Here is a 21,359-nt window from a genome sequence, read left to right on the forward strand (position 1 = left end):
GGATAAATGGCATGGTGGCAAAAATGTATTTAAAAAACATACACTTTTGAGTTTGAATATAGGGAACAGAAACTGTCACCTTAGCATTGAGTTCTGCTGCATAGAGGCACATTTCTTTACTCTGGCTGTTGGAGAAAAGTTTGCTTCAGAAGTGAATGATCATCAAGTCTAATACAAATATTTGTCTGATTTGAGATAAAAGAAACATTACTTGTAACCTAGTAGTGGCTCCAACCTGCTGTGCATTAGAATCACCTGGAGAACTTTAACAAGTACTACCTGGGTACATCTGCAGAGATTCTGATTTACTGGGTCTGCATGGGTCCTAGGCACAAGGGTGTTCCACAGCTCCCAGGGGTTCTCCTAAGCTGCAGCCAAGGGTGAGAGATGATTGATTTGTTCATGGTCTTTAGCTGGGGGTTGCCTTGTATTCTTGGCTCCAAATTGAACAGTATTCAAGGCCCTGCTCCTGATAAGAGTCAATCACCATGAACTCATGTTACCAACTTTGTGTTCAGCTGATGATTTCTAACTATGGGTGCAGAATTTTTTCCTCTCTTTTTCCTTTTTCTTTTTTATTAAGAGTGACCAGTCTCAGCAGCACTGGTCCAAAGAGGGCCTTTGATTTACTGAATAAATATGTTGTAGGAGGATTTATGGAAGTTTATTTTAAATCATAGTAATCTTAGCAACTTAATATGAGCTTGAAGATGTATGTCCTTATGGAAAGGACAAATTTTCAAGTAGCTGGAAGCTTTTGGCAAAAGAAAGGTAGCGAGATGTGGGCATGTTTACTATACTACATGTACTTTTGGAGCATGTTCCAAATTCTGCATCTCCTTTGACAGCTTGTCTTCTACAGCTTCCCAGAGGATGGGAACTTCTGTGTTGGGAGGCTCATTCTGTGTTGGGAAGGTCTTTACCCTTCCTCACTAGCCCCTTTATGTGGCTTTCTAGCCTTGCTTCATGGCCAAGTGTAAACCATTCTTGCTGGTGTCTGAGAATTTACCTATTGCAACTCTAGCAGTATGATTACATCCTGGAGTGTTCTAGATTGAGGCCTCAGAGCCAGGCCTAATTGAACTTGGTGATGTAATGGAGAAAGGTTTTTAAAATTATTTTGTTCTAGTGAAAGAATTATCTCATGAAATGTTATCGAATAGGGAGTAGTTATGCAGTCATGGGGGTTCCATCTGTGTTTCTTGTCTTGTGTACATGGTTACCTGGTTTGAAAGAACAGTAGGATTTCTGACCATGGAAGATCTAGCTTCAGACACATCCCTGATGAATGTTACAGAAGACTTCTTTGACACAGCACTGGTAAGGGTGGGGATGGACGCTTCCCTGAACAGATACCATTGGTAATTTGCAGGAATCTTTGAATTATTTCTAAAACTTGTATTTTTCTAAGATTGGGTTTTACTAAAAAAACTCCCATATTTTATTGTTAGAATATTATATGAAGTAGAAACAAACAATATAGGTAACCAGTGTTATGGAAAGATGACGTGTTTTATTCTCATACATAGCAATTTAATATATTATTCACCTGATAGTGATATGCTGATTTTAATAAAGTGATTGAACTTCACATAGGATTTCTCTAAATTTATTTCTGCTGTATTTAAAGTCAACTCCTGCCTGTTAGAGAAATATCAGTATTAGTGTATTAACATTATAGTTTATAATACTTTTAAAAAATTATTCAAGCCTCACTTTTTTTTCTTTTTATTAGATTATTTCCAGGAGGAGTAGTAAAGGTAAGTGTATTACTAACCACTAATTGGGTATTTACTTTTCATTAATAGACTATTCTGGTATAGAGAGAATATTTGTCTATGTGATATGTAAAAGTAAAGTGGGTTTAAATATTGTTTGGATTTATTGACCATATATGGTATTCAGATTGTGATGTTGAACTGACTTTTGTTGTAAAGTATGTCTCAGTTTTCCTCAGGTACATCTTAATTTAGCCACTCCGGTTGCCATTGGCTACTGTGCTCCATTCCAGTGTGGAGAGCCATCTTTGTCATTCCAAAGCAGCAAAGGCTGAGCTGTTACTGATTTAACCTGCAGCTGATTCAGATGCCTTCTCTGTCTTTCAAGAGTCTAGAAGGCAAATTTTTAGAATGTTTGGCAGTTAGAGTGCTGATTCTCTTCCATGTACTGAAGTTAAAGGTAATTTGATATCTTGAATTGTAATACTATGGATTAAAAAATACTGGAACATTCAGAAATTGACCTCATCTTAAATTGGGTATGTCCTCTTACCATTGTTTGTCTTCTTATTTTTCTCTTGAGAAATAAGCTGTTATTAAATTGACATTACATTCTACAATGGATGGTATCTCATAATTAAGGAAATTCAGTGCTAGAAACTTACATATACATGGTGCTTAATTGATATTTTTTTAAAGGTCTTCCTATTCTCCCCATCCCTCCGCCCCACCCCAGCTGAACCCACCACCCTCTCCCACCTCTACCCTCCCTCTTGATTTTGTCCATGTGTCCTTTATAGTAGTTCCTGTAATCCCCTCTCCTCACTGTCCCCTCCCCACTCCCCCCTGGTTATTGCTAGATTGTTCTTAACTTCAATGTCTCTGGTTATATTTTGTTTTGTTTTTTCTTCTGTTGATTATGTTCCAGTTAAAGGTGAGATCATATGGTATTTGTCCCTCAGCACCTGGCTTATTTCACTTAGCATTATGCTCTCCAGTTCCATCCATGCTGTTGCAAGGGGTATAAGCTCCTTCTTTCTCTCTGCTGCATAGAATTCCATTGTGTAAATATACCATAGTTTTTTGATCCACTCATTTGCTGATGGGCACTTAGGTTGCTTCTAGTACTTGGCTATTGTAAATTGTACTGTTATGAACATTGGGTGCATAGGTTCTTTTGGATTGGTGTTTCAGGGTTCTTAGGGTATAATCCCAGTAGCGGAATTGCTAGGTCAAAGGGCAGTTCCATTTTTAGTTTTGTGAGGAAATTCCATGCTGTTTTCCACAGCGGCCATACCAGTCTGCATTGCCACCAGCAATGTACTAGGGCTCCCTTTTCTCCACATCCTCTCCAACATTTGTGGATTTGTTTAAGTTGGCCACTCTGACTGGTGTGAGATGGTACCTCATTGTGGTTTTAATTTGTATCTCTCTGATGGCTAGTGATGCTGAGCATCTTTTCATATGTCTCTGGGCCCTCTGTATGTCTTCCTTGGAGAAGTGTCTGTTCAACTCCTTTGCCCATTTTTTAATTGGGTTGTTTGTCTTCCTGGAGTGGAGTTGTGTGAGTTCTTTATATATTTTGGAGATCAGGCCCTTGTCTGAGGTATCATTGGCAAATATATTTTCCCATACTGTTGGTTCTCTTTTCATTTTCATGTTGTTTTCTTTAGCCATGCAGAAACTTTTTATTTTGATGAGGTCCCATTTGTTTATTCTTTCCTTTATGTGCCTTGCTTTAGGGGACATGTCTGTGAGGTTGTTGCTGCGTGGAATGTCTGAGATTTTCCTGCCAATGTTTTCCTCGAGGACTTTTATGGTGTTACGACTTATATTTAAGTCTTTTATCCACCTTGACTTTATTTTTGTGTATGGCGTAAGTTGGTGATCGAGTTTCATTTTTTTGCACGTAGCTGTGCAGAGCTCCCAACACCATTTGTTGAAGAGGCTATTTTTGCTCCATTTTATGCTCCTGCCTCCTTTGTCAAATATTAATTGACCGTAAAGACTTGAGTTTATTTCTGGGCTCTCTGTTCTGTTCCATTGGTCTATGTGCCTGTTTTTATGCCAGTACCAGGCTATTTTGACTACAGTGGCCTTGTAATACAGTTTGATATCAGGTATTGTTCTTCTTTCTCAAAATTGCTGCAGCTATTTGGGGTTGTTTATGGTTCCATATAAATTTCTGAAATGTTTGTTCTCTATATGTGAAATATGTCATGGGTACTCTAATAGGTATTGCATTGAATCTATAAATGGCTTTGGGTAATATGGCCATTTAGATGATGTTAATTCTTCCAATCCATGAGCATGGTACATGCTTCCATTTGTTTGTGTCTTCCTTCATTTCCTTCTTCAGTGATGTGTAGTTTTCTGAGTACAGGTCTTTTACCTCCTTGGTTAGGTTTATTCCTAGGTACTTTATTTTCCTTGTTGCTATATCAAAGGTTTTTTTTTTCCCCCTGATTTCTGTTTCTGCTGTTTCAATGTTGGTATACAGGAATGCCTTTAATTTCTGAGTATTAACTTGTATCCAGCTGTTTTGCGAAATTCATTTATTAGGTCGAGTAGTTTTTTGGTGGAGTCCAGAGGATATTCCATGTACAGTATCATGCTATCTGCAAAGAGTGACAGTTTTGCTTCCACCTTTCCAATTTGGATGCCTTTTATTCCTTTTTCTTGTCTGATTGCTGTGGCTAGGACTTCCAATACTATGTTGAATAGGAGTGGTGAGAGAGGGCATCCTTGTCTTGTTCCTGATCTTAGTGGGAAAGCTCTATGTTTTTGTCTAAAGACTATGATGTTGGCTGAAGGTCTCTCATATATGGCCTTTATTATGTTAAGGAATGCTCCCTCTCTTCCCACTTTGCTGAGTGTTTTTATCAGAAATGTGTGCTGTATCTTATCAAATCCTTTTTCTGCATCTATTGATATGATCATGTAATTGTTATCTTTCATTTTGTATTATGTTTATTGTTTTGCGAATATTGTACCATCCTTGCATCCCTGGAATGAATCCCACTTGGTCATGGTATATGATCTTTTTAATGTATTGCTGGATGCGTTTTGCCAATATTTTGTTGAGAATTTTAGCGTCTATGTTCATCAGCGATATTGGCCTGAAGTTTTCTTTCTTCGTTGTGTCTTTATCTGGTTTTGGGATTAGGATGATGCTGGCTTCATAAAAAGAGTTTGGGAGTCTTCCATCAGTTTGGATTTTTTGGAATAGTCTGTGAAGGTTAGGGGTTAGCTCTTCCTTAAATGCTTTGTAGAATTCTCCTGTGAAACCATCTAGTCCAGGGCTTTTGTGTGTTGGGAGTTTTTTGATGACTGCTTCAATTTTCTCTGCTGTTATTGTTCTGTTCAGGTTTTCTGCTTCTTCTTCATTTGGTTTTGGAAGATTATATTTTTCTAGAAATGTGTCCATTTCACCTAGGTTTTCAAATTTCTTGGCATACAGTTCTTCATAGTAATTTCTTACAATCCTCTGTATTTCTGTGGTATCAGTCGTAATCTCTCCTCTTTCATTTCTTATTGTGTTTATTTAGATCCTCTTTCTTTTTTTCTTGATGAGCCTGCTTAAAGGCTTGTCAATTTTGTTTATCTTTTCAAAGAACCAGCTCCTGGATTCATTGATCCTTAGGATTGTGCTTTTAGTCTCTATGTGATTTAACTCTGCTCTGATCTTGGTTATATCCTTCCTTCTGCTTGCTCTGGGCTGTCTTTGTTGTTGTTCCTCAAGTTCTTGTAGGTGTAGGGTTAGGTTGTTTGTTTGAAATGTTTCTATCTTTTTAAGGTAGGCCTGTATTGCTATGAACTTCCCTCTCAGGACTGCCTTTGCTGTGTCCCATAAGTTTTTGTTGTTGTGAGTTTGTTTTCATTTGTTTCCAGAAACTTTTCGATTTCTTCCCTAATCTCATTCTTGACCCATTCATTGTTTAGTAGCGTGATATTCAATCTCCATGATTTTGAGTGTTTCTTGGGTTTTTTCCTTTGGCGTTGGTTTCTAGTTTCAGTGCCTTGTGGTCAGAGAAAATGCTTGATATGATTTCAGTTTTCTTGAAGTTGTTGAGGCTTGCTTTGTGTCCTATCGTGTGGTCTGTCTTTGAAAATGTTCCATGTACACTTGAAAAGAATGTGTATTTTGCTTCTTTGGGATTAAAAGCTCTCTATATATCAGTTAAGTCCATTTCATCTAGGGTATTGTTCAGTGACACAATATCTTTGTTGATATTTTGTTTGGAAGGTCTGTCTATTTTTGACAGTCGGTGTTAAAATCCCCTACTATAATTGTGTTGGTGTCAATCAATATCTTTCTTGAAGTCCTCCAAGATTTTCTTTATGTATTTGGGTGCTCCTATGTTGGATGCATATATATTTACAATGTTTATGTCTTCTTAGTGGGTTCTTCCTTTGAGTATTTTGAAGTGGCCTTCTGGGTATTTCTTTGTGTACCTTCTTTTGAAGTCTATTTTGTCTGATATGAGTATTGCTACCCTGGCCTTTTTTCCCTGTCCGTTTGCTTGGAAAATTTGTTTCTAGCCCTTTACTTGCAATCTGTGTAGGTCTTTTGTCCTCAGGTGGGTCTCTTGTAGGCAGCATATGTGTGGGTCATGCTTTCTTATTCATTCATGTATTCTATGTCTTTTGATTGGAGCATTTAATCCATTTACATTTAAGGTTATTATCGATAGGTAGTTATTCATTGCCATTTTTTCCTACCTGTGTTCCTCTCTCTTTCTCTTTTCCTTCCTTTCCTTAAAGCAGTCCCTTTAACATCTCTTGCAGAGCTGGTTTGGTGGAGGTGTATTCTTTCTGACTTCTTTTGTCTGGGAAGCTCCTTATTTGGCCTCCTATCTTGATTGAGCGCCTTACTGGGTAAAGTAGTCTTGGTTGCAGGCCTCTGTTTCTCATTACTGGAATATTTTTTGCCATTCTCTTCTGGCTTGGAGCATTTCCATTGAGAAGTCCGTTGCTAACCTTATTGGGGCTCCCTTGTATGTTACTTCCTTTTTCTCCCTTGCTGCCTTTAAGATCCTCTCTTTGTCTTGGAGATTTGCCATTTTAATCATGATGTGTCTTGCAGTGGGTCTCTTTGGGTTCCTCTTGCTTGGGACTCTCTGTGTTTCCTGGATTTGGGTGACTTTTTCTCTCCTCAGATAAGGGAAATTTCCCATCATTACTTTTTCAAACAGGTTTTCTATCCCTTGCACTTCTTCTTCTCCTTCTGGTATGCCTATTATAGATATACTATTATGTTTAGTGTGGTCCTGCATTTCCCTTAATCCCTCTTCTTTCTTTCTGAGCCTCTTTTCCTTTTCTTGCTCTTTCTGGGTGTTTTTTCTACTTTGTCCTCCAGCTCGCCGATCTGATCCTTTGCATCATCAAATCTGCTTTTGATTCCTTCTACTATGTTCTTCTGTTCAGAAATTGTATTCTTCATTTCCTCTTGGCCCTTGTTGATAGTTTCTATTTCCTTTTTCATGTAGATCTAGTTTGCAGTGAGTTCATTGTAGTTTCCCTGCAGTTTCTGGTAGTTCTCTGTGAGCTCAGTGAGCTTCCTGGTAACCATTACTTTGAATTCAGTATCTGATAGTTGACTTGCCTGTATTTCATTTAGCATTCTTTCTGAGGCTTCCTCCTTTCCTTTCATTTGAGGGTTGTTTCTTTGTCTTCCCATTGTTTGTGAGACTCTTCTTGTTTGCCTCTGCCTCTTAAATTGATCTGTTCTGACTCCCTGGGTTTATGGTATGAACTTCTGTGGTAGAATGCCAGTGGGATTCAGTGGTGCCGTCTCCTTAATCTCCTGAGCTTGCTGGTCTTGGGCTGTCATTTATGTTGGCTCTCTGTATGTGTTTGGGTTTTGATTGTTGTTGGGTCTTTATTTGACGGGTCCTTCCCTCGAGCTGGTTAATTGAGGGTCACTCCATCCACCGTGTCTTGTATTCTGTTGTGCAGATGTGGATAGTTTTTGTTGATGCTGATTCTTCTGTGTGTTCAAGGTTTTGAGGCTTCTCTCTTGCTCTTGTTCAGTTGTTTGTTCTGAGTAATTTCTCCACTATTTAGTTATATTTCCAGATCAGTCCTGGATTGAGGTTAGTGTGGCTTCCACTCCCTTCTTCACCTTCTTCCGTTGTTATCTGTTGGTGGGTTTCCTCTTCCAGTAAGTGTACTGGTGTTAACCGCTTTCACCTTGCAATTTCTGTGGAGTGCAAAGTGAAATTTGTCTTACCGTCTTGGTTATTAGGATGACCCCTGATTTGTTCTAACTCTGGTCTTTTCAGAGCTCTAGGTTTTATTGTCTCACCTGTGGGAAAAGGAGGGAAAAAAAGAAAAAGGGAAGGAAGGGGAAAGGATTAGAAAAGGAAAGGAAGAAAGGAAGGAAGAAGGAATAAAAAAAGATTGGAGGAAAGAAAAGAAGAAGAAATTTTAACAAAAATTAAAATAAATAAAAGAAGGCAGTAAGAAGGAATAAAAAAGTACAGGAAGGAAGGAAGAAGGAATAAAAAAAAGAAAGAAGGACAGAAAGGAAGAAGGAATTAAAAAAAAAAAAAAGTCTTCTGCTGGCTTTAAACTGGTCAGGTCAGTTCTGCTGGTCTTCCTGTCTGTGAAACAGGAGGGGGTGGGTGGAGGTATTGGTTTCACTTTTATCCCTTCCTGAGCCACACTCTTCCCTGTTGTCCATCCTCTAGTTCCTCAGGGTCCGTTTGCTCCCCCTAGGCCTTTAGTCCACCAGTTGTGCTGTCCTTGAGGTGCACCAATTAGGGGCAACTCACACTCCACCTTCTTGCTCTTTGGTGTCTTAGATGCTACAGGCTCTCAGTGCTCCTTCAGGGTAGTTCAGTCCCCTCCTGAGTCAAGTCTTTCCGGGGACTGCAGTCTCCCCTCATCCTGTAGCTCCCCTCTGCTGGGCATTCTGTCTTCCTACTAGAGAGTGAGTAGGCCCTGCTGGGCTCTGTTTGCAGGGGCTAGGTGGGAGGTGTTCAGTCCCTGGTGTTTCAGGTGCGGTCGCCCACAGGCTGCCAGGCCGTCCATTGGGGTGCGCACCCACCTGGGGGCTTTGGGTCTGTGCGCCCAGGCAGCCTGGCCGCTGATCTGGGTGCGCACAGACCTGAGCTTCAGGTGTGTGCTGGGGCTGCTTATCCAGTGTTCACAGTCCAGGGGCTGAGTGAGTGGGGGCACAAAAGACCATGGCTGCTGTGGAGAATTCTCTAAACAGCCGCTGAGTGCCTCTCTTTTCTCTTTTTCTTTTCGAGAAATTCCTCCTATTCAAGCCCCTCAGTCCAAACAAGCACCTGGCCTCTCACACAGCCTAGCCTGGCTCTCTCCCAAGAATCCTGCAGCAGACCCTATGCCCAGCCAGGGGCTTCTGCTGCCCTGGTCCCTGCGCTGGTCCCAGGGACCTTATTGTCCTTAAGCACTCTTCTTACTGTCTGATTTTTCAATGTCCTCTACAATTTTTGGTCTCTGATGTTCATATATGCTGGAATACCGTTGGCTATTCTCTCTGATCCTCAGATCAGCTAGGCGTGTCACTGGTGCTGAGGAGAAGTGGACTCTGCTCCTACCTATCTCGCTACCATCTTCCTCTGCTTAGTTGTATTTTTTCTGGAGCTTCGATCTGTTCTTTTCTTTGGGCCATGTGTGTGTGTGTGTGTGTGCGCGTGTGTGTTGGCGCACCTATTATGTAACGGGGAGGAGCCTTAGGTGTTCACCAGGGTGGGGCAACCCTTGGCTCTGTGCTGTGATGCTGTACATGGGAGAGGGGTCTAAGAGAGAACAATGGCGCTTGCTCTGCTCTCTGCCAGCTTTCAGTCACTTCCCCCGCTACCCACAAGCAAAGTGGGCCCTTCTGGTGTTGATTCCCAGGTGGGTGGGTTTGTGTACCTTCTGGGACCCTGTGGGTCTCTCCAATGAACTCTCCTGTGAGGCTGGGAGTTTCTTCAGCTGCCACCTCAACCCCCAAAGGGTTTTCAATCAGTGGTTTGAGTCTTTATTTCCCCATGCTGGAGCCCTGGGGTTGTGCTTTTGCTCCCCCTTTGTTCCTCCTGGTTTATCTGCATGTAAATGTGGGACCAGAGGGTCCACCAGCCACTGCCTGATGGGGTCGGCCAGCTACCATTTTGCCTCAAGTCCTCTCTGCCCAGCTACGCCTCTCCGCCCCTCCTACCGGTCTGGATGAATGTTTCTTCTTTAACTCCTTGGTTGTCGGACTTCCATACAGTTCGATTTTCTGTCAGTTCTGGTTGTTTTTTGTTTTTAAATTGTCATGGTCCTTCTTTTGCTTGTGTGAGGAGGCACAGTGTGTCTACCTGTGCCTCCATCTTGGCTGGCAGTCTCCTGGCTTCACAACTTTTAAAAATTATCTTTGTAATTAATTTCCTGTATTAAATTCCCTCAGATTGAAATATCTAGAATGGTTTTAATTTTCATATTATGTATTTCTTTCTCATTTACAATTGTATTCTCTATATTCATCTTAGACTGTTAGCTTTTCTTGCAGATCTATGTTTTTATTTCATAGAATTCATGTTCTTTTGAGATTTGAGATGATAAATCAGATGCCTCAAAAAATTTTGTTTCCTGAAAGAAGCATATTTTCAAAAGTCATTTTTCTGCTACTGCTTGACTTAATCTGCTTCTCTTTCCTTTTCCATTGGGCAATGTTCATTAGTTTTTCTTTATTACCCTTTAAATTAAAAGGTCTAATGATGGCTGATATTTGCTAATAGGTTGCATAAGTATCTTTAGGATCCTGGCTGTCAACCTGGGTTCTGTTAGAATCTTTCTCTCCAGTTTTAAGCTGATAGGCAAATTATTGCCATAGCCCCTAGCCAAATACCTGGTTTCTAGAGATTATCTGGCAGTACTAATCTGGCTGCTTTGGAACTGAACAGTGATCTTTTAAATGTCTACTTTCTGGTTTGGGTTTCTATAGTTTTCATCAGTTACTTAGGGGTTTAAAAGTGTATGAAATGTGATGAATAATTCATATATCAAAATTGCATATCTGAGCCTGTCAAAATAATGCTATGATCCTAGTATAAGTTTTTGCAATGTACCCTAACACTGTCATTTCATATCTTAATGTAATATGCTTAAGTAATATCAAAATAATAGTTCACTTAATATGCATAAAGTATTACCACATAGCTTTTCAAGTTTCTGTGATTATGTTATTTAATAAAGGCCAACACTTTAAAGAATTCCTGTTTCTGTTAGTATAAGACCTTATAAAATTTTAATTTATTTAAAACATGTAAATGTAAGAAACAGCAGGACACTGTGTGAGGAGTTGCTCTTTGCCTGTGGCTCAGTCTGGACAGAAAAGTAGCTTTGTTTGAGCTGTGAGCATCACAACAGGTGCACTTGGCACATGCCGGTCTTATTTTCCTTGGTGGGATCTATGCAGTGCAAGGGTGCTGTGGCCTGCTGGTTTCTAGACCTCAAAGCACGCTGTCCTTTGTCTCTTGCCCTAACTATACAACTTCTGAAATGTTTACTGCTCTCATGCCTTTTCCAGTCTTTGCCTGTTCCTGCTGTGTGGGAGACATTTCCTTATTCTTTCTAGCATCAATTTGATTGTTTTAAAATTATGCTTTCAGGGAAAATTCAGATGTTGGGTTCCTTCATGTTTACCTTAGGATTTCTGGTGACAGAAAAGATGGTAAATCATTTGATTCAACAAGAGGTGAGTTGCAAATAACAAAACAGGAAACTGTTGCTGTAGAAACCTAGGAGAAGGTTGTGCACTGTCCCTCTGTGTTTCTTCCCCGTGAATGCCTTTCTTCAATCTGACCAGGCTTTGAAGACTTTGAACAGCATTTTGCATGCTGTACCTCGGGAGGAGAGAAAACAGCTCCCCTCGTCAGAAGGAGTGTGTCAGCTTATGTAAGTGACCTTGTACTTAACTGTGTGATGATGTAAAGTGCAGTCTCTCTGATTGCACTGCCTCAGTCTCTGTTCTCCTTAGGCCTGATTGCATGATGCCTTCCTTCAGGAAATGCTGTTCTTATTTCCTTATGCTAAACAGTGAAGAAGGACTGAGGAAAAAAGCCAGACTTTGTTAAGCTCTTCTTTTTTAGCACTATGACTTTTTGAATTTTTTTCATCAAGTTTGTGAGGTAAAAACTTCCTCGGGCTATAGATTATTTTTTCACTGTCACTGTGAACTAAGTTAGTTATTATTCATGGGGGAATGTTGAGTACAAATCCTGCTGGTAAACTGCTTGGCTTCAGACCATGGTTTTGCCATTTATGCTCATTGCATTATCTAGAGCACAGTCTTAACCTCGCTGTGTCTCAGTTTGCTTGCCTGTGAAACGAAGCCAACATTAAATATATCTGATTGATAGGTATGTACAGGTTAAATCAGGCAATCCATTGAAAATGATTCTCACATTGCCTGGCAGAGAGCAAATATCCAAAGGTTACCAACTATTAGCTATACCAATAGTGCATGAAATTTGTATTGCTTTTCAAGTGATAGATTTTTTAAAAATCCTCACCTAAGAACTTTTTTATTGCTTTTAGAGAGAGAAGAAAGGGGGGAGAGAGAGTAAGAAAGAGAGAGAAAAACATCAATGTAAGAGACAAACCTTGATTGGTTGCCTCTTGTAGGCTCCTCAACCTGGGATCAAACCCACAATGTAGGTACATGTACTGACTGGGAATCGAACCTACAATCTTTCGGTGTACAGGATGATGCTCCAACCAACTGAGCCACACCAGCCAGGACTCAAGTGATTGTTTTTTTGTGTGTTTTGGCGCCCTAGTCACAATTATGTAGTTCTGGGACATTGAAATTTGGAGGTAGAGTTGTTATGTGTGAAGATGGAAAGAAGAAAACAAGCACCCTATTTTGAAATTTGAATCAAAACCCGTGGCTGTGAGCCAACCACTAACACACACTGATGACACTGTTGTAGCACCCAGTGATTCATGGGACACGCAGCCATGACTGTGTGAGGAAAGGTGACCAGGTTTACTATAGTGTAGGCCTGAGAGGTGGCTGGTGAACATGGGGCTCATTGCTGTCATATTTGTCCATTTAATGAGTCTGTGCAGGATTCAGCTTTTTGCACTGAATTTTTCCTAAAAAATATTTTTTGAATACATTAGCAAAATCACGATTCTTAGTAGTGTATTTAGACCTGGAGAGTAGCTGACTGGAATTTTCTCCTAAGTTTTCAGTCTAATCCTATGGTCTTACCTTATTGCTTGTGTGTTCTACCAAGTCTGGAATATTCTAGACTTCAAGTAAAATGTGCAAGTATAAAATTAAGCAGAACTCTCAGTGGTGCTGTTTTAAGGCTTCTGTTTAGCAGTAACAAATCAATTGTTTATTATAAGAAACTGAACCACTAGAAAATTTCTTAATAAATGTGTTCTCTAAAATGAGAGTTATTTCAAACATTAAAAAAGATCTACATCACATTTAATTAAAATTGTTAAATAAACACAGATGCTCCTTGACTTGCAGTGGAGTTACATCCCATTAATCCTATGGTAACTGAATATGTTTTACGTCGAAAATGCAGTGAATATATCTAACCTACTGAACATCATAGTTTAGCGTAGCCTAGACTTTAGACTTATGTTAATCTAAAGTTGGGCACAATTATCTAACACAAAGCCTATTTTGTAATAAAGTGTTGAATATCTCATGTAGTTTATTATGTATATCATTTTCTGTCATTGTGAAGTTGAAAAATCGTAAGTCAAAGAATTATAAGTTGGAGACAGTCTGCATACAAAATGGGAGTCTCTGTTTGTTTCAATAATATAATAACTTAGTTTTTAAAATAAGTTCAAAAAGCTTACTGGAAAGAATCTCCGCACCTATTGTTAATATTTCTTCCTGATGTTAAACTATGTAAAAAAGGGGCACACGTCCTGACAAGGCAGGTGAGGTGATTACAAAATTCTAGACTCTTAACTTTTGCTGAATCCTCAGCCATCAAGTTGAATTCACTTTACAGATGGAGAAGTAGAACTGCAGCATTTTTTGAACAAAACAAAGTCAAAACATTTAAGTCATTAACATACAAACTTGAGAAAATTTTTCCATTAAAATCTATTTTGGACATTGAAAAAATGCTGATGCTGAATTTGAAATAAATAATTTTAAAAATATATATGTTGGTTTAAAATTTTAATGCCAATATAATGAAGTTTGATTATTTAGGTTGATTTTAGTAACATGCAGTTTATCTAAATGTTTTTCAGGAAAGATCTCTCAAGGACAATTTTGACTGTGGGTGGTAAGAAATGTTTAGAATTTTAAGTATAATAATATTAAATATTGGACATTAGGGTTTTATGAACATTTTGGAACTATGGGGAATAAATTATGGTCAAATGGGAAATAGGAATTAAGATTTTGTTTTTGATTCATTATGATAAATTTCAGCATGCTGAAAACCATAAAAAGTAATTAATGAATACTCATTTACTCACCAACGAGCTTAGTCAAATTTTATCATTTTGCTACATTTGGTTAGTTTTTAAAACTAAATCTGTGCCCATGACCCTGATCCCAGTCCCCTCTCCACAGGGAGGGGTAGTCCTTGACTTGGATTTGGTTTTCATTCCTAAGTATATTATTCTACTTTTTCACTGTGTATTCAAAAGCAACATACATCATTGTTTTGCAGATTTTAAAAGCATTTTATAAATTTCATTCTGTTGTACATATCCAGCTGCGACTTTCTTTTTATCCTTAAAATTGAGATTTAAACATGTTGGTATATGTAATTTTTGTGTTTCTGCTGTGAAATGTCACAATCGATGTGGAAACTTCATCTTTGCAATAGAAGTATTTTTGAAAGGCTATTTGATGAGCTGTTTCTGATGAATGTTTTAATATATGTATATATATGTATATATATATACATACAATATAAAATGCAGAGATATCATTTATTTAAGTTATATGCTGACATACTGTTTAGATATTCTCCTAATGTTTCTTAATGTTGAATTTAAATAACTATAATTACTCTGAGATATATCTTGCTGCTAATAAGTCACAATGCTAGTCTTTTAAAGTGGGATTTCTTTGAGTGGGTGCTAATTTCTGGAACTCATTTCTACCTTTGCTTTGTGCCCAGAATTGTCCATATTTTTAATTTCTAGATTATGGTCAGCAGGTGGCTCTTTCTGAAGCATTGTGCAGACTGACAACTAAAACATCAAGAGATGACCTTGTCCATCAGTGGTTTGAAGATGATGTTATTGCTGAATCTTTCAAAAAAATTAAGGATCGAGAATTTGAGACGGTGAGGTGCCGGATCCTCAAAATTCCATTTAGTCTATGCTTACTGAGCATCCTCTCAGTAGTTTTCCTGTTCTGGGGGAGGGTTTTTCCTTAAATGTGATTAAGTTACCATTCTTAAACTTTCTGTTTCCCACCTACGTGAAACAATTTGAGGACAGTACAAATAAAATTTTTGTGGGTCAAATATGTGGATACAGATAGGACTTCTTTATAGGTAACTTAGAAGTTATTATATGTGAATTTGATGGATCCAGGCAGAGAAAATGTCATGGCGTGGGAGGAGCAATTGTTCAACGAACCTCAAAGAGTGGGCAGAGTTGGAGGAGAAAAGAAAGTGAATTTCAGCCTTGCAGAGAGCAGCCAGTACGATAATAGGAGGCTTAAATTGGTACCCTGTACTCCAGTGGTAGAGGAGTGACACAGGGTGTTTGTGTTGGGACAGTTTGGAGGGACAGTAATTTTCAGTGTGTCCCATGAAGCTGGGTTCACTGTGACTATCTCCTCAAGTGGCACAAAAATAGCTTATGGCTTTGTTTCATACTCACCTTCATCTTAAATAGCTAAAATGTTTTCCCTCTTCTTTGTAAAAGTTCTGAAAATGAGGGTTGGACACTTAGGAAAAGGTAATGAACAAAGGCTCTTAGGTTTAAACAGTTGTGCAATTAGGATTCTATTAAATCCAAACCTTTAAATATCATTAAGTATATTACAGTTGACTTTGAGGCTATTGCCAGATCTACAATAGCATTCAGTTTGTTCTAAATAGAAAGACCATGAGCCCTGGGAGTCCCCACTCCCTGATCTATATGTATTTTGATGTTTGCATTTTGGGAAGTTGACTTACAAAACCTGAGTCCTCATCTAGAAAATGGAAATGAAGCTGACCTCAACATTTGGAGAATTAAATGAGAGAAAATGGAAGTGCCAGGCATGTTTCTTTTCTCCTCTGTGTTGTTCCCTTATCAGTGTGGAAGTTTGATGAAAACAGGACAAAAGTAGTTACCTAGTTTTTTAAATCATACTCGCCACTCCAGAGCTATCAATTTCTTAACGGAATTCCTGTTGTTCCTGTTGTCTACTTAGTGCTCAATATAGATACAGAGTGTAGGACTCAATACTATCAACAGCCAGTTCTTGCTGGCAAGAGCCTGGATCAGAGTCTCCTTGGCTTTTGAATTCTGGAGGCAACAAATTTACCTTCCTAATAGCTGTAGGATAGGAGAGCTCTAAAAGTATTCTTTATTATTAGAACATATACTGGGAGAGAAAATCCAGGAAGTAGCATCCAGAGTGTTCTGGATAAGGAAAATGGCAGGTGATGTGTAAGTTTTATGGGTTTGTGGTTGGTTTGTGCTGGACAGGTGTTAGGGAGATGGATGCCCAGTGGGCTAATCAAATACTGTAATCTGTCTCCTCAATAAGATGTAGTTTCTATTGCTACTTTTCTAACCAAGGGATACATAATTGTGCATGGAACTTTCAGGGATCTATACATTCCTCAGCTGAAAATCTACTGGCTCAGGAATTCCTTCTAGAACATATGTCTGGGGCCTCCTCTGTTGACATAAAGTATTGCTTTAGTTAACATGTAATACTGAATCTCTGTGAAGCCTTGTGATGTTACTAGATACTAGAAATTTAGAGGCAAACACTGGCTTCTAACATGCTGGTGAGGATAGTACTATTTAACTAAGACATCTTGATGTTTTATTTAAAAGTTTGCATTATTTACTTTGAAGGACAGTAGACTGTTTCTTAATTACCTGAACAACAGACTCGGTGACCAAAGAAGGTAAGATGTTTCCCTGAGCCTTATTTTATTGACTAGTTATATTCTGAAAATGTTTAATATAAAAAAATCTAGGATCTATTTTGTAATATTTTGGGACAGAATATACTGCATATGAGTGAGTTACTCATTGCATAGAAACCTTAGAAGATTAGACACATTCTGACTATTGACTCATTTGTGTGATTAAAAATAATCTCTATCAGCCCTGGCTGGTGTGGCTCAGTGATGTGAGCACTGGCCTGGGGACTGAAAGATTGCCAGTTCATTTCCCTGTCACGGAACATGCCTGGGTTGTGGGCCAGGTTCCTGTTGGTGGCAAGCAAGAGACAAGCAATCGATGTTTCTGTCACACATAGATGTTTCTCTCCCTTTCTTTCTCCCTCCCTTCTCCTCTCTCTGAAAATAAATGTAGATTAAAAAAATAATCTCTATCAGTCTTTCATCACATTTATGATTTGGAATATTTTTAACATACATCCTCTGGGAAGATTTTATGAAGAGTGATTTCCTACAGCCTAGAGGTCTCAAGGGGAAGGCACATTATGGACAGTAAAGTCCTTGATGGGAAGATATTTGCTAAATTCACTCCTTTCATTGGTAATTTTGCCAAACGACTGGGCTGAGGTATAGTACCAATAAACCTGGCTTGTAGACTGCCAGATGGAGACTTCAACTCTAGCCATAGAAGATCCCCACTTGCAGAGTTGAGGTCCCCTTCCATATCTTGCACAAGGAGACTTGATGGCATACCCTACTCATAAATGTTTGTCTGTGGAACATCTGTAGGTTGTGCTTGGGTTCCACCCATAGTTTTACTTTTCAATTGTGAATTGTTTTACAGGGTCTATTCATTTCCATGTATTGCCGCTTTTGCTGATGGGCATGAGGTATGTTTGTATTTCTTGGGGGTGGTGAGGGTGGTGTGTGATGAAACCCAGAGTTAGGTTTACTCGGTCAGTAAGTGGCCATGCTGCTTTTGCCACTCAGAAGGACTTTGTAGAAAAGGCAGCTCCCTTCTGGCTGAGGCCTCAACTCTGAAGCTTATTGTTCCTTTCCCCTGTCTTCTCATACTGTAACTGGGGTGCCAGTGAGTTTAAGGGTCCTATTGCTACTACTAGATAAAGAAATTTTAGGATTTATATGTGTTTATGTGGTGAATTACAGGAATCCAGCCTTTATTTTACTCTGTTAGTGGGTAACATTATTCATGTCTGGGTAAAAGGGAAAAAGGCAATTATTTTGCTTCTTCCCACACAGTTGATGCTTCTTACTCCAACCGCAGCAAGTGGGGCCACTTTCCTTTTCATAGATAATTCTACTATGTACTTTATAGTCCAAAGTTGAGCAGCCACTTTTTACTCCTTCCTTTGGTTTCTAAAGGAACAAGGTCCTTCATGTATAGGTGCCCCAATCTGCAATATCTCAATTTTGGTGTAAAATCTTAAAAGATCTCTGAACTTTCACCTTGTTGGAGGTTTTCTGAACCATGTCTTCAGAGTTTCCTAATTAATGATTTCTTTGTTTTGGGTTCAAAACATGTTCTTGGCCTCTGTGAACTGTGTCCGCAACTCATGACCACTCTACAGATTTCCCTTTAGAACTGATTTTGATGACTTGATTTCTGTATCCACATTCTATTTTTCCTTCTAGTTGTCTGAGGAGTTCAATCTCTGCTTGGTTCTTCTTCTTTCTTGGACTTCTAAATTTCCATCAGCAGCAGTCGGAGCCTGTCCATTGGATTCTAGTAACATACATTGTGGGTTAAAACCTTTATTCAACTCTATAGCTGTAAAAAAGTAGGCATGTATGATGGTGTCCAGGAAATACTATTTATTGGAAAAACAGGAGATGGAATAGTAAGTCTAGTGTTTGCTTCATTGTTGTGGAATAAAAACTGTATTTCCTGCTATATGTCTACAGTACATCTGGGAGAAAACAAAGGCATTGTTAATGGTGCCTATGGGAAGGTACCTATGTACAGTAGGGAGGCAGAGAAGGAGAGGCTTGCTGTTTCTATAAACACCATACTGTTTGACTCTTTCTTTTTGCTGTAAGCATATATTTATTTTGTAATAAGTAAGATGAAGGTAACTTGAAATCTTCAATCTTAGCTCTATCCTAATAGTAAGTTAGAAGACAAATCACCACTTCTGTTTAATCACAGTGCTTCCTTTGCTAGAAGTTTCTATCTGTATGCAGTGTGGATTGTCACTGCTTGAACAGAACTGTCATCTCTGTGATTTCACTAGGAAAACAAGTTTGTGTGGATAGAGCCATCTGACATTTTTAAATATCTTATGAAATGGCTAAAGATAGTGGACTTTTTTTCAGAAATAGCTTAGTTGTATAAAATTGACATCTTCCTTTTGTTTTGTTGAAATGGCTAAGGCAATAAAGACACCCTATAATATTAGGGTAGTGTTTTAGGAAAAGCAGAAGTTCTGTTTTTAATGGAAAAGTTTTCATCTGAACCTTTGGCATAATATTTATGTGTGTAATTAATGCTGAAATTTTATTTTACAGATGAGAAAACCAGCAGATGAAAAATTAGAGAAATTTTGGATTGATTTCAACCTAGGAAGTCAGAGTGTAACTTTTTATATAAATAGTACTGAGGTAATCACATTTGACTTCTGTTTAAACTTAAGCACTTAGAGATTGTTTATATGCAAGTGGTGTCATGTGCTCAAGAATTTCACTTATTTTTCTTCCAAGAGTGCTTTGTGGGACTCAGTAATACTTTTGAAGGAAGACGTGATTAACTTCAGCATAATAGGTAAGATGATAAACTATCCAACATTTAGTTCAGAGTATTATTTCTGTTCATAGTTGTGGTATGTGTTTAGTTACTTACAGAGCAGACTTTGTGCCTTGATGTGGGAGTGTAGTGGGAGGAGCAGTGGGCTGAGGACCAGGAGGCAGGGGCACGGGACTGCTGACTCCTTCGCTTTGTGACCTCTGGGTTCCATTACTTGCCTACTTTTTTCTACTTGTCTGATTTTCTCATTGTGAAAATGGTCTAGTTTTTCAAAATATTAAAAATAAAACTACTATGTGATCTAGCAATTTCACTTCTGGGTATATATCTAGAAGAATTGAAAGCAGGACTTGAAGAGATATGAGTATTTAGGGACCCATGTTCATTGTAGCATTATTCACAATACCTAACATGTAGAAGCAACCTAAGAGCCCCTCAGTGGATGAACAGATAAGCAGAATGGGGCATATACATACAAGACAATACTACTTCAGCTTTGAAAAGGAAAGAAACTCTGACACATGCGACAACATGCATGACCCTTGGGGACGTTATGCTCAGTGAAATAGGCCAGTCACAAAAGCACAAATACTGTATGATTCCACTTATATAAGGTACCTAAAGAACTCAGATTGATAGAGACAATAGAATGGTGGTTACCAAGGACTGTGGGGAGGGGAAAGTGGGAGTGGTTGTTTAATGGGTACTGTTTCAGATTTATAAAATGAAAATGTCCTGGAGAGCAGTTGTACAATGATATATACTTAGCACCACTGAACTATACACATAAGAATGCTTAACTATATGCATAAGAATGGCTAATATTATTTTTTGTACCACAATTTTAAAAAAAGGGTGTAGTACCTGTCCTTTCCTTCCTACAGATTTATAGTAATAATGACTGCATATGCCATGAGTGTATAAGCACAGAGGTGGTTATGTGCCACCTCTGTCTAAATATCATTCCCCTGGTGCCCTCCTCTTAAACCTCCATCACTCACCTCTCTTCTCAAATTAGGTAGGTTTGAGAGACATGAAATCCAGAGCGATCCTTTTCTGGGTGGATACAAGTAGCCTGTTAGTCCAGTTCAGCATTTCAGCTATATTCATGCTTGAACAGCTATCAGGATTCCTAAACTGGGTCTTCAAAAAATGAAAGCATGTTTTTGAAAGTAATTTAATATATTTAACATTTGAAAAGTAATTGGGTTTACTAAAGATTGAAAACTAAATATTATGTGATAATATGGATATTATACTTTACTTCTTTCCACAGAGAATTTAGGCCAGCTTGCATATTTATACCAAAATAATAAAAATGGAAAATTGATAACACAGACAGGAATAAAAACGTCTGCCATGAAGGCTAGTCTAAAGTAGCCACCATGGAGATTTAGATTTGGTGCTTAGCTTCTTGAAAATAGGGTGAAAAGTGAAACCTAATGTGTAACACAATTCTTTCTCATCATACAAGTCCTGGAGAGAACAAATCCTTCTTAACCTTGAACCCATAACTGAAGGGTCTCCCATGGACCACTTAGGATGAGGTAATTCTTTCTCAGCCCTGAGTTTCCCTGAAATTTTTTGTGTACGTAAGGTAAATTCATCATTTTGTTAAATGATAATTTTTGAAAAGATGTAATCATGATCCTCATACAAATTTATTAAATGAGTGTGAGTTGCAGATTTTATTTAATTCACTAATTAATGAGGAAGTCAGTGAGATGTAATAAATAGTTCAAAGGAGAATTCAAAACCACACATATATAAGCAATGATGAAATTAGTTTACAAATAGATTTAAGACTAGGCA

The 21,359-nt window shown here is 38.5% G+C and overlaps 1 protein-coding gene across 1 annotated transcript in view; it reads left to right on the plus strand.

The window, feature by feature from the left end:
- SYCP2L (synaptonemal complex protein 2 like) overlaps positions 1-21,359 on the plus strand; it is a 77,929-nt gene that overhangs the window by 4,096 nt on the left and 52,474 nt on the right. Inside the window, exons 4-13 of the mRNA XM_045189165.2 lie at positions 1,216-1,320; positions 1,736-1,760; positions 11,324-11,409; positions 11,521-11,609; positions 13,947-13,981; positions 14,856-14,998; positions 16,737-16,789; positions 17,631-17,676; positions 19,313-19,405; positions 19,505-19,565. Coding sequence (XP_045045100.2) covers positions 1,216-1,320; positions 1,736-1,760; positions 11,324-11,409; positions 11,521-11,609; positions 13,947-13,981; positions 14,856-14,998; positions 16,737-16,789; positions 17,631-17,676; positions 19,313-19,405; positions 19,505-19,565 — 736 coding nt within the window. The remainder of the gene's footprint in view (positions 1-1,215; positions 1,321-1,735; positions 1,761-11,323; positions 11,410-11,520; positions 11,610-13,946; positions 13,982-14,855; positions 14,999-16,736; positions 16,790-17,630; positions 17,677-19,312; positions 19,406-19,504; positions 19,566-21,359) is intronic.

Source organism: Desmodus rotundus, chromosome 3 (genome assembly GCF_022682495.2).
Source record: "Desmodus rotundus isolate HL8 chromosome 3, HLdesRot8A.1, whole genome shotgun sequence".
Classification (NCBI taxonomy): domain Eukaryota; kingdom Metazoa; phylum Chordata; class Mammalia; order Chiroptera; family Phyllostomidae; genus Desmodus; species Desmodus rotundus.